Source organism: Setaria viridis, chromosome 4 (genome assembly GCF_005286985.2).
Source record: "Setaria viridis chromosome 4, Setaria_viridis_v4.0, whole genome shotgun sequence".
NCBI classification, from domain to species: Eukaryota; Viridiplantae; Streptophyta; class Magnoliopsida; order Poales; family Poaceae; genus Setaria; species Setaria viridis.
Window position 1 is genome coordinate 29,589,453 of NC_048266.2, and position 13,247 is coordinate 29,602,699.

The 13,247-nt window shown below is 43.9% G+C and overlaps 1 protein-coding gene and 1 pseudogene across 1 annotated transcript; one reads left to right on the forward strand and one right to left on the reverse strand.

Moving 5' to 3' along the window:
• Positions 1 to 301: 301 nt before the first annotated feature.
• LOC117851829 (protein DETOXIFICATION 52) lies at positions 302 to 2,557 on the reverse strand. The gene has a single exon (XM_034733731.2). The coding sequence runs from the start codon at positions 2,304 to 2,306 to the stop codon at positions 636 to 638; it is 1,671 nt and encodes a 556-aa protein (XP_034589622.1). The 5' UTR covers positions 2,307 to 2,557; the 3' UTR covers positions 302 to 635.
• A 7,448-nt stretch (positions 2,558 to 10,005) lies between these two features.
• Positions 10,006 to 13,045, forward strand: LOC140222639 (uncharacterized; annotated as a pseudogene).
• The last annotated feature ends 202 nt before the right edge of the window (positions 13,046 to 13,247 follow it).

Below are 13,247 nucleotides of genomic sequence, written 5' to 3' on the forward strand. Positions count from 1 at the left end.
TCTTCTGTTCTTTTCTACTGTTGCTCTCCGATGGCTCAACTTGCTTCCCCACTGGGAGGCACGCCTGGTGTGAAAGGAGCCAAGACGACCAACAGTGCCCCAATGTGACAATTTACAACCATGATTAATAGCACTAGCTAGTGCATTTGTGAATAATTGGTCAGATATGCTGCTATCATTTTCCCCAGATAAATGTTATAAAAGCTTGGCCAGATAAAAAAAATTCAGCTACTGAAGTTGGGATATTTCTTTTTGTTATAGTTATTATATATGGAATTAAGGACTATAACATATACATCTCTGGACTGAAAACTGAAATGTCATTACAAATGGATGATGGAACTATAAGGAAGAAGGGAACTACAAAGAATTTACAAAATTGGCACAAAAAATACAATACTTCTCCATTGAGATAGTGATTTGAAGGGTGCCCACAGTCTCTTAGCACACCTTAACACCACCAAACTATCAATGATGCAAAAGCAAAGAGAAAAAGAAAGGATAACAACAGAAAAAAAAAAGTTGAATCCATTACCATTAGTACTGGAATACTACTAGCAGTAGTTCCAATTAATCAGGGAGTAAGAATAAAAATTACGGTGGCCCTTAGGCTTTTTCACCAATCTTGATGCGGCCTACACAGTGTCTGGCACGGTCTCCTCACTGTTGGAGATCAACGGCTCGTAGCACTTCCGCTCCACGCCCGCCTGCTCCCCCTTCTCCGGCCTGCCTCCCTCTCCCGCGGCCGTCGCTGACTTGTGGGCCCTAGGCTTCTCCACGTCGTCCGGCGAGCATGACGTCAGCTCCTGCGCCCGCCGCGCCTGCGCCTCCCAGTCGGTGGAGCCGACGACGCAGAGCATGAGCCCGGCGCAGCACACTTGCGCCGCCAGGAGGCCCATCCAGAGCCCGACGAAGCCCACGCCGAGCCCGAACGCCAGAAGCACGGCGACGGGCATGCCCACCAGGTAGAAGGCGCCGAGGTTGACGTGCGCGGCGCGCGCCGGCCGCGCGCTGCCGCGGAGCACGCCGCAGCCGACGGTCTGCGGGCAGTTGCCGAGCTCGCAGAGCCCCACGATCGGGAGCGCCGCCGCGGTCAGCCGGAGGATGTCGGCGTCGGCGGTGAACATGCGCCCCCACGCGTGGCGCACCCCGGCCGCGAACGACATAGCGGCGAGCCCCATGGCCGCCGCGCCGGCAACGGCGACGTGCGCCGCGGCGCGCGCGCGGCCCGGGCGGTTGGCGCCCAGCTCGTTGCCCACCCGCGTGGACACGCCGAAGCCCAGCGACGACGGGAACACGTACACCAGGGCCGTCGTCTGCATGAGCACGCCCATGGATGCCACCGCCGGCTTCGGGTCCGGCAGCAGGCCGCAGAATAGGATCATCACCTCGTACCACCACCACTCGAGGCACACCGACACGCAGCTTGGTGCGGCCAGCCGAGCGAGCGGGCCCCACCCGGCGAGCCACTCCGCCGTGGGCGGCCCCGCCGCGAGCAGCGCCGCGTCGCGCCGGACGACGACGTACGCGAGCAGCACGGCGAGGAGGACGAAGTTGGACGCCGACGCCGCGGCGGCCACCCCGGGCGCACCGAGCCCGAGGCACCCCACCAGGACGTAGTTCGCCGGCACGTGGAAGAGCACGGCGGCTCCCGCGGCGGCGGCGAGCGGGCGCGTGATCCCCTGGGACCGGAGGTACACGCGGAGTGGGTGAATGATGGAGAAGGAGAGGAGGTCCGGGAGGGAGAAGATGACGTACTCCTGCGCCAGCGCCGTGATCTCGCGGTCCTGGCCCAGGAACACGAGGATCTTGGACATGTTGAGCCAGAGCGCCGAGAGCGGCAGCGAGCAGCAGAGCAGGAAGAGGATGGAGCGGTAGAGGGTTAGGCCGAGGAGGCGCGGCTGGTTGGCGCCGAACGCCTGGGAGCAGAGCGGGTCCATGCCGAGCGAGAGCCCGGACAGCACCGAGTAACCGGTGATGTTGGCGAAGGCGATGGCGAGGGACCCGGCCGCCAGCGGGAGGTCGCCGATGGAGCCCAGGAAGAACATCGACAGGGCCGTCCGCGAGTAGAGCAGCAGCGCCGTCAGCGCGATCGGGAACGCGAGCCGGCACAGCGCCACCGCCTCCCGGACGGTCTCCCCTGCCGCCGGCAGGGGCACGGCACGGCACTTGAGCTGGCGGCCGCAATGGTGGCCGGCGGCGTCGGCTTCCGCGTGCTGAGGCACTGCAACGTAGACGTGGTGGCCGACCTTGCCGCCGACCAGCGCCACCGGCGGCGCCGACGGCATGGGGGTGGTGGTGCCCATTGGTGGATCGGCCGTGTGCGGCAGCTTTGTGGTGGAGGATAGGGAGCAGGGGACTAGAAGCAGAGCAAAGCTTAAAGCTAAGCTTTGCTTGGAGGTGTACTTGGCTGTGGGTGGTGGACACTTATGAAGAGTGAGTGCATGGGGTTATATAAGGTTGGCGGAAGCTCAGTTTAACCTTTCAGAAGTACTTAATTGGAGCGTGGCTAACTTTTGTGCCTGCATTTTGTAAAGTAAACTTCTTCTTTTTTCAATCAAACTAGTCTTCAGAAAAATTTATCGAGTTTTCTGATATTCTGATGGTGCATTATGCCATTATATGCGTATATGTAATCATTATAATTCCTATGGACCCAATTGTACTGTTGAATGAGAAGTTCCTTCTTAGTCTCGTTAATCACAATGATGGACCTAGTACCATCAGTCACGACTTTAGCTTTCTTTTGGGGAACAGGGTAGCTAGCAGAGATTCTTCAGCATTTTCACCTGTTTATTGTCCAAGACCAATAAAATAGTCAATGCTGTGAATTTGTTCTAGCACTTCTTCACTTACTGTAAAAAATGTAGATTCCTCTAAGGCCCAACCCCACCGCCCCAAACACACACCGAATTGATTGACATCTTTTTTATAGTGTTGAATGTTTTTTAGGACAGCTGTCTAATATAAACTGTGGTTATGGCATATTAATTTCAAATTACTGCACAAAGTGGATATTTGAGTAGAATAGAGTTACTTAGGTCCCGTTTGTATCGATGAGCTAAACTTTAAACTTTAGCTTCTCTAAAGCTTAGCTGCTAGAGATCCAAACGGAACGAAGTAGTGCCCAGCTAAACTTTAGCTCCATGCCAAAAGGAGCATTAACCATTAGCTGCCAAGATGTTAAAGGATGTCAAAGATAAAAATAACCTCATCCTCAACTTTATCCGATCCCCACACGTTGGCTCTCGTGAGATGTGAAGGCGGAACGAGGAGGGGCAGGAGGATGGAATCAGCCGACGACGAGGGGCCATACCAATGGCTGGGGCCAAGCAACATTGGAGCTCGTGGCCGAAGCGGAGAAGCTTCGGGTGTTGGTCATGGTTGGAGCATGGCAGAGTAGCTTCGGGGCGGTGATGCTCTAGGCATGGTATGGATTGGGGCATGGTGGGCGGTGCGGCGTGGGACAAAGAAGCTTCATGATAGCATGGCTTGGGGCACTGCATAGAAACTCTAGGGCGGCATGGGAACGGGACGGGAATGACGAGGAGGGGGAGAAAGTGGATGTGTGACTTGATATGAGAGGAAAGGGGGAGAGAGGGAGGGAGAGCTGAGAGGGCTACTATAGTCCATATATGCATCTATTATCTAAGGTCATTAGCTAGCTAAATTTTAAATAGGTAGATCCAAATAGAACCTTACAAACAAAATATGATAGTATTGTGCTAGAGATTTATTGAGAAAAACATCATCAAATACAAGGAACGATTTTGTTGAATCATTTCAAAAGCTCTCATTAATCCAACACAAGGACGAACAATGCAAGCGGTGGTTTATAACTTCTGCTAATGTACAATAGTATCCCTTTTATTATTAAGTGAGCCCACATCATGTATCATATCCTCATTCGTGGCGGTTATCAGACCGGCGCAACGAAGCCAATGCAGATGCTCACCTACGTGTAAGGTGTGTGAGCTGGCACCTATAATAATACACGTGACGACACTTGCACAAGCCGGCAAGGATAGTAAAAATAGAAATTTACAAAAAAAATACAATAACAATAAGTCACAAGTTAGTTATTTTTTCACTTGAAATACATGCACATGCGGTATCTAGCCTTCAAATTTGGACCTCCCCTCACATGATATGTCCATACTATCCCACTAAATGTCGTTGTTGCACGCAACAGAGAGGCATGTTCCTTTTGAACTTGTTGCATAAAGCTTTGGTCAACTATTCAGGTGGGGGTGGTTTAAGTGGCTTCTAATCAAAATCTTTTCAACTATAAAATTATAGATCACATCAAAACCTACATTTTTCATATAAATTTTGTCTTCATTGTAACCGTATGCAAAAGTTATGAATTTCCGAAAACAACATGAATTTCAAATTATAAGGATGCAAATACGAGCTCAAATTGTATACATTATTTAGGCATCTAAATGCCTTTAAATGAAAGAAAAACTTTCACCTATAAAGTTATAGATCTGGTCAAACCCACAATTTTCATATAAATTTGTCTTTATGTGAGTCCATGTCGAAAATTATGAATTTTCGAACATAACATGGAATTCAAATTTCAAGAACAGAAATAAAAGATGAAATATATTTGTTGGGTATCTAAACGATTTCAAACAAAAAAATTTAATTCATAAACAATGTAGATCTTGTTAATCTACAATTGTCATATAAAATTTATCTCCATTCGAATTCATATGCAAACCCTAGGAATTTTCGAATACAACATAAAATTCAAATTATAATGATAGAAAATACAAGCTGTGTTAGCTCGTCATCTTTTTCCGTTTGCCTTTCCTGCCGCCTTCAAACACAAAGGTGCTTATACCTTGTATCCTCCAAGATCAAACAACATGTCATATGATGTTTTATGTGCCTTAGAAATACTCCTTTCGTAACATGAAAAATAAAATTCTAACATTTCAAAAAAAAATGCAATCCTAGAAATTTAACCCCAACTATCTGGCTAATTATGTGGTTAGGTCTAATTTGCATATCAAAATTAACTACATGTGACCAACAAATAAAGGCAGTATAATATTTTCACATCCTCACTAATCTATCTTAAAAATGCTAGGATTGCACTTTCTATGGACGGGCTGAAGTACATCTATTTATTCAATCATAGTCAACATATACAACGGTAATAGGCCATATTTCTACTTTTGTTATTTTCGGTCTTAGTATCTTGTTGACTTCTATTGACGTGAGCGTAAACACGCCTGAAGGTGGTGTGCCGTGTGCGCACATTTTGAAGGCTGTATGTCTGGATTTTTTTTTTTTGAAAAGTCACGCACGGCGCCTAGGATGTGTGGCCGGGCCAGATCAGAAAGCCAGACGCCCAGAGGCACGTGTGCGCTGCTACGGCCTCTGTCGTCCCCCTCGGCTGTTGGATCCAGGCTGGACAGATCCCACGCATCGGAGGTCCAACCGCAACCCAGCTCTCACGACTCACGCACACGTAGCGGAGCTCTTTTCCCGAAATGGTAAAAACATCTTGCCCTCTCGCTCGCTGCACAGGGACCCATGGCCCGAAATGAGGGAGCCGTGAGCCTGGGTTTCTATGGCAAGTGTGTCTCTTCAACAAAGCTGGAGTCCGATGAACAAGCTCCCATCACATGGACACCGGAGGACCGTGCAATTAGGCCCTTTTGGTATGATTTCAGCGACAGTTTCACCAACAGCTTCAGCTGAAGACTTATCAAAGCGTTTTTGGAAACCGGCTTCTCTCGTGAAGCTAAAAAATATTTCGAAAATGAGCTAGATAGGTGAAGCTGAAAATAGTAACTCTCCTTTTCTCCACACATATTGTACTAAACTGTCCATAAACTTTGTGAAAATCATACATGAAATTGCCACTCGGAGTCGTAACATACCTAGAAGCTCGAGGCTTGCTCACGGCTGGAGCCGCCATCAACCGACTGGAGTTGGAGCGACCGTGCCGCCCACGATCCATGCCTAAGCCATGGCTAGGTATGCTTGGACTGACAAGGGAGCAGCTATGGAAGTGGCACATCACCGTGTATGAAAGCACCACGATGAGGCTAAGTATATATATGAAAAAAGAAGGATAAACCTATCATTTCTATTCATTAATTTTTTTTTCATTCAGTATGAAATCACATTATAAATTGAGAAAATGATATAGAACACATATGTATAACCAAGTCAAATAGGCAAAGGCATATTCGACATTTGGTATTTTTTTTATCCATTCATTGAAAAATAAGAGAAATCCTTGTGCTAGACATTTTCAAAATGGTTTTAGCTCCACTAAAGGGACCAGTGCTATTTTGTAGAAGCCAGAGCCCAACAGACTCTAATTATGTTACGGGTCTCAGAGAAGATGGGTGTCTTTTAATGTGCATACATACCTGCATATATGTACATACCTGCATATATGGATCATAAAGAAAAGTCAACTGGTAAGGTACTCTTAGGTTTCACTAGCAACGATAATTAGGCACTCCCTTCCTTCCAAAATAAGTTGATCTGGAGTCAAGAAATTAATTTCTCCTACAAAAAGTTGATTAGTAGTATGTTCACACTGATAGGATCAGAAATTCTAATGCTGAATCAAAATTATGTCAATCTAATTTCAACCACGAGTTGTTTTCAAGAACTCTGGCTACATCAAGATCCTTTCAGTTAGTATATAGCCGTCGTCTAGATTGGATGACAAGGGATCAGGTAAGGTTCAGGTACCGCAAATTTCAGCCCAACATATATAATATCTAAAACACCCAATCATACCCATAAAGGGTGAGATTTTTACCCGCAGCCATACATGTTGAGTCTCTAGTACCTCCTGGGTTTATTCATGACAGAACAAATTAGATATCATTATGGTCATATGAATAAGTAGAGTAAGAATTTGGTGCCCACAATTCCATGTGAGCAACATGCAATGACCTAATGACATAACTAGCAAATTATCAAGCAGAATCTAAGGGTTTATTTATAGTTGATACAATCATAATTCACCCATAACTGTCTAACTCTCTCACAGTTCATCTCACGATTCATAGTTCACACAATCACACAAAAGAAGTAGGAAACATCCAACATTACAAGGGAATGAGGAAGGAGACAAGGAGGGAGTGGTTTAGGTGCGGGTGAGACCTAGGGTTTTAGATGTGCTTGGTGTCTTGGACCCAATATAGATATATAAAAGGTTGGACCCTTTTACTTCATGTACCAGATGGGCACTAGCATGTGAAGTTAGGTATATATATGATCCCTAACCTGGCTCATCTCAAGACCCGAACCGTGCCCGGCACCCCTAATGACGGGTTGGATTTTATACCTATTCCCACTCCCAGACCCATTGGGTGCGAAACCCACGATTTCATCCCTAGTAAAGGCTAACAACACTAAATGATTAGAAGTGACCACCAAACCAGAACAAAGGATAAGTTAAATTTTTGTAATAAGCAAGTCTTAACTATACTATAAAAGGTTTTACTCCCACCATCCTACATAAATTACATCTTACATGACTCTACCACCGAATTCATGGTGATTTAATAATTTGCCCAGGTCAGATCCCACCAAAGATGTAAGAGATGTGAGTTCTTGTCATCATCATAATATATAGCTCACACTGAAGATTAGAAGTAACCACAAACCAGAATAGATGATAAATTTACTTGTACTGATAGACTTCTTCGCAATTATACGGGGAATTCAATCACCAATTATTTGTCAAAAACATATTTTAAACTGAAATTTGTATAATAGATATGTCAAAAACATTTATAAAAATGATGAACAAAAGGATAATGATTTCCATAGGATGGTTATTTGAGGACAGGCCTGTAAAAATACTTTTAGATATGGGCTATGAAAATAATTGCACACGTGGGCCTTTTGTGCTCTGCCCAAATACCTCGCCAACCTCCCCAAACCCTTGTCTCAAATCATGCAATCGGTCATACCACCATCACTCATCCAACACGTTGTGCCCTATCCTTAACCCGCATCTTGTGGCCTGGCCATCTTGAACTGTCGTCGTCACAGTTGTCGTACCGTCCTCAACCTGCATTTCTATCCTCTGTTGGTGCTATTTTTATTGTAGATTTCTGTATCACTTTTAAATGATCTATTTGGTCATTTGATATGTTATATGGATATGTTATATGCCACTTGGTGCTACATTAATCCCATAATTTGTTATGTTGTGTTTTTAGAGCTTATTTCCAAATTGTAGGAAAATAAACATAAATAGGCGCATTTTGTACTAACGCCGAATATTTCAATTTGTAAGTCATTATGAAACCCATTGGAGCTCGAGGATCAAAATGAGCTTGGCACCATGCAACACCACTCATGGGACCCACGAGCTAATAGGTTTGTTCCATGACTTTGACACCATCAGAGAAGGAAGCCCTAACACAAAGGACTATAAATACATCAAAAAATAACCAGAAATAGGTTCATAGTCGAGTTCCCTCAAGGAGACTAGAACCTACACTTCCACTTTTGAACCATGCCAGCTTCGAGATAACTCTAGGGCACTATAATTGAGCAGAAAGATTCAGGAAGGATTCCTTGAGAGAAGAGGGAGCAATAGCAGTGTCAAGTACAACCCACACGCCACATGGAGCCGGAGCATCCCTACTCCATTTGTTTGGACATTTCACCATGATACTCTTCAACACACATAATGTCGGTAACAGGGTAACTTCTTTGTTCCTATCTCCAATTGAGGGGGATTCAACTATGTAAACATGCTATCGGTATATTGCATTGATTATTAGTCATGCGATTCATGCTTATTTTAGTGGTTAGACCACTTTTGTTGACCCGTCATTATAGTGTATATAAAGTGGGGGCATAGTTATAGTTAATCAAGGCTATAGAGAACTCTAGCATACGCGTCTCATGTAAGTATGACCGCTGGTGATGTCATACCAATTTAATACTGGGTTCTGATGTTTTTTAGTGATGACACTACAAGAAATGTGTTGATTTATGATGAAAATTTTATGACACATTTGTTCTTGTCATACATCTATGACGTTTTTGCTCAAAACGTCATAAAGTTTAACATCCGAGCAAATTTAGTAACAAAGTTACGGAACGTCATAAAAGTTGCCACTATAGCTAAAAATAAATCATCATTCGCTGTTACATGGTGATTTTGTGACGATATAAGTTCCGCAAAAACATCATAAACCAACGAGAATCCCACATGTAAGTTTAAGCTGATAAATATGATGGTAAAATAAAATAGAAAATGTGCTCCTCCCGTGGATCGAACCTGTTACCAATCGAATGGGAAGATTTACGCGACCGGGTCCCACATGTAACGTAAGTTTCAGGTGAGTGTGGTATTTGGTGGTAGAAAAGCCCGCGCTGCAGCCAAAAAATAGTTTACCTGCTGCCGCGCTCCCACGATAGGGAAAAAAGAAGAACAGAGAGAAGGTGGCCAGGACGGAGCACTCTGACGGAGATCTGCGCCTCCCCGCAGCGGCTCAGTTCTACGGCAGCACAAATCGGGTACTTCCTGCTGCGGTGCGTCAATCTGGTCAGTAATTTTGAGTTGAATTCGCCAAAATTTCATTTCACATTAATGTCTTTCATTTCTGTTCAGTAATTTTGAGTTGAATTCGCTAAAAATTTTCAAGATGGATAGACATTGGATACACGGTTGTCAACTATTTACCCCCGAGCATGAAAAAGGGGTCAATGATTTCATGGAATTTGTTAAGAGTAGATACTCTGACGATGAACAAATACTATGCCCGTGTCATGGATGCCTGAATCAGTCTAGATAAACTATAGATGTGGTGATCCTGCACTTACTTTTGACTGGGATGGCAAGCACCTACACTAGGTGGATCCATCATGGAGAAACATTCGAGGATAGGGTTCAGGAAAATGCAAATCTGCAGGATATTGGGGTTCAGGAAAATGCAATTCTACAGGATGATGGGGTTGAGGAAATTGCAATTCTGCCAGATGAGGGGGTTGTGGATAATGCATTTCTGTAGGAAGATGGTGATTAGGAAATGGTTTAGGAAAACAAACATAAATCAAGTATGGAGGAGGATGAAGGCACTGAAGATGGACTTCCTGAAATGATAGCTGTTATGTGCCACGCTAAAGAGCTTGGAGGGAAAATATTAGAATGTATAAAGGAACATATAAACCATAAGATGTCACCAGGATCTAAATATACACAATTTAAATTTGTTGTGAAGTTACTTCATATTAAGTCTTTCTATCGGATCAGCAATGTTGCATTCAATGCGATTCTGAAGGTGGTATTCCTTACTTTCCAAGGAGCTTGTATTCTGACATCTTACAATGATGCAATGAAGTACATACGTACCATGGGACTCGGCTATGAATCTATCCATGTTTGCAAGAATAATTGTGTATTGTTTTGCAAGGATCTAGCAAAACATGATGTGTGCCCAGTGTGTTGTGAAGCAAATTCAAGATGGAAAGATGCAAACAACAAGAAGCATGTTCCGCATAAGGTATTGAGGCATTTTCCGCTGGTTTCAAGGCTGAAGAGGATGTTTCTTTCATCAAAAACCGCAAAGGATGCACAATTCCACAAGTTGAAGCGACAATCGGTGGACAATGAGTTTAGCCATCCAGTTGACGGTAAGGCATGGAAAGACTTCGATAAAAATTGGCCGAAATTTACAAAAGATGCTAGGAACAATAGACTTGGCTTTGCAACCGAAAGGTTTCAATCCATTTGGCAACATGACCAACTCATATAGTATGTGGCCAGTATTTGTTGTGCCATATAACATGCCACCATGGGTATGCATGGAAGAATCAAACTTCATGATGGCATTATTGATCTCTGGGCCAAGTTCTCCATCAAAGGATTTTGATGTCTTCTTGCAGCCTCTTGTAGATGAGCTATTGGACCTTTGGAAGGGTGTCAATGCATACGATGCTTGTAGTCAACAATCCTTTAAACTGCATGCTGCAGTTATTTGGTGCATACATGATTATCCAGCACTGAGTAGATTGTCGGGGCGAGTCATGGAAGTTTATTATGCCTATGTGTGTTGTGACAAGGATCGTTGCTCAAGGAGATTGAAGAACAAGATATGTTATATTGACCATCATCGTTTCCTTCCAACTGGTCATCCATGGAGAAGAAAGAAAGTAGAGTCTGATGGTAATACTGAAAATTGAGAGAGGCTAGAGCAATTTACTACTAAGGAGCTTCAGTAGCAACTGGAGAAGGTTAAAGATGTTAGACCAGGAAAGCCTCCTCAAGGTCAGAAAAGGAAGCGGGAATCCGGACAGTGTTGGAGCCGAAGGGTTTGTTTGTTTGACTTGCAGTATTAGACAACTCTGAAGCTGCCACATAATCTTGATGTCATGTACATTGAGAAGAACATATGCAAAAACCTTATTGGAATGTTGCTTAAAATTGCTGGGAAGACAAAGGACACGATCAATGCTAGGGTTGATTTGGAAGAGATGGGCATAGACCACATCTGCACATGCTGAATACTACGGAAGGAGAGTCATGCAAAATGCCAGAAGCTCCATATACAATGGGTAAAAAGAAACAGAAGCTGTTCTATGATTTTATAAGTCAGGTAAAGTTCTGAGATGGATATGCTTCTAACTTATCAAGATGTATTGCCGCTGATGGATGCAAACTCCAAAGACTGAAAACTCATGATTGTCATATCCTACTCCAAAGGATTTTGCCAGCTTCCCTTCGAGGTTTAATGAATAAAGAGATATACTCAGCTGTTTCGGAATTAGAAAACTTCTTTTGATAGCTATGTTGCAAAACTTTGAAGTTGAATGTTTTGAAGAAACTAAAAAAAGATATCCCAAGAATTTTGTGCAAGCTTGAGAAAAATTTCCCTCCTGCCTTCTTTGATGTTATGGTGCACTTGGCTATCCATTTGCCTGATGAAGCTATCCTAAGAGGCCCAGTACAATATGGATGGATGTATCACATCGAAAGAAGGCTATGCACATTGAAGCATTCCATGAGAAACATGGCTAGGCTTGAAGGATCCATTGCAGAAGCATATGTTTCTAAGGAAGCCTTAACATTTTGCTCCAGGTACTTTGCGGATGATGATGTTGACACACGGTTCAATCAGGAGAGCAGGAATAGAGTGAATGCTGATTTGTTACAAGAAGGCGATTTATATTGTTTCCTTCACAATGTTTATGTACTTGGAGTAGCGAAGACTTCATTCCTTGATTCGGATTACGACAAGTTGGTTTGGTATGTGCTAAACAATTGCGAAGCGTTAAGCCATATATTGGGTACGTAATCTGTCATGCAATTATTGTACTGCAATTATTTCGGTCTAATTTTCAGATGGATGTGTTTTTGCAGGATATACAGGGATAAGTTAAAATTGGAAGGTCTGTCGGACCAGGTTATTGACTGTAGAATTCAGAAAAAAATTGCCCTATGGTTTAAATCGCGTGTAAGTTTTCTGCTTTTTCAGAACAAACTTATATTAGCTATCGAGAACCTATATATAAAACTATGGTTTTGTTGTACAGATTGAAAAGATGCCTAAAGGAAGAGGTCTTCGAGGACCTATATGCATTATCAGCTTTACCAGACAAGCAAGGAAGAAAATATTCAGCATGCCATGTTGGCGGTGTCCGGTACCACACAAATGCTCGAGAGGAAAATTGGAAGACACAGAACAGTGGGATTATGGCTGTAGGCTTTCATAACGGTGAGTCATTTGAGTTTTTTGGTTGTCCAAAAGAAATTATTGAGCTGCAGAATAACTCATCAGGGCATGACATAAATCAAATTGTTGTATTATTCCATTATGATTGGTATGATCTTGGAGGGACCAAGAGGGAACCGAGGATTAGAAAGGATGGGTACTACACAAGCATCAATACAGGAAGGTACTAGTATAATAGTGATCCCTACATTTTTGCTGAACAAGCAATGAAGGTGTTTTACTTGCCAGACACCCTGCTACAAGACCTATGGAGAGTGGTGCAAAAATTTGAGCATAGGCATTTGTGGAGCTTTAATGAAAATGAGTAGGCCACAACACAAGTGGCATGGTACATGCATATCAAGATGATGTAATTGAAGAAAGCTTTAATGATGGTATTGGTGATGGTTCGGAGGCTCTGGTGCCTATTACTGACGACTAGGAGGAGCGGACTGCTGTTCCAGCGGATCAAGTTACTTCCTTTCACCAGCAGGTTCTATCTGATGTGGAGGATTCAATTTTGACGATGAG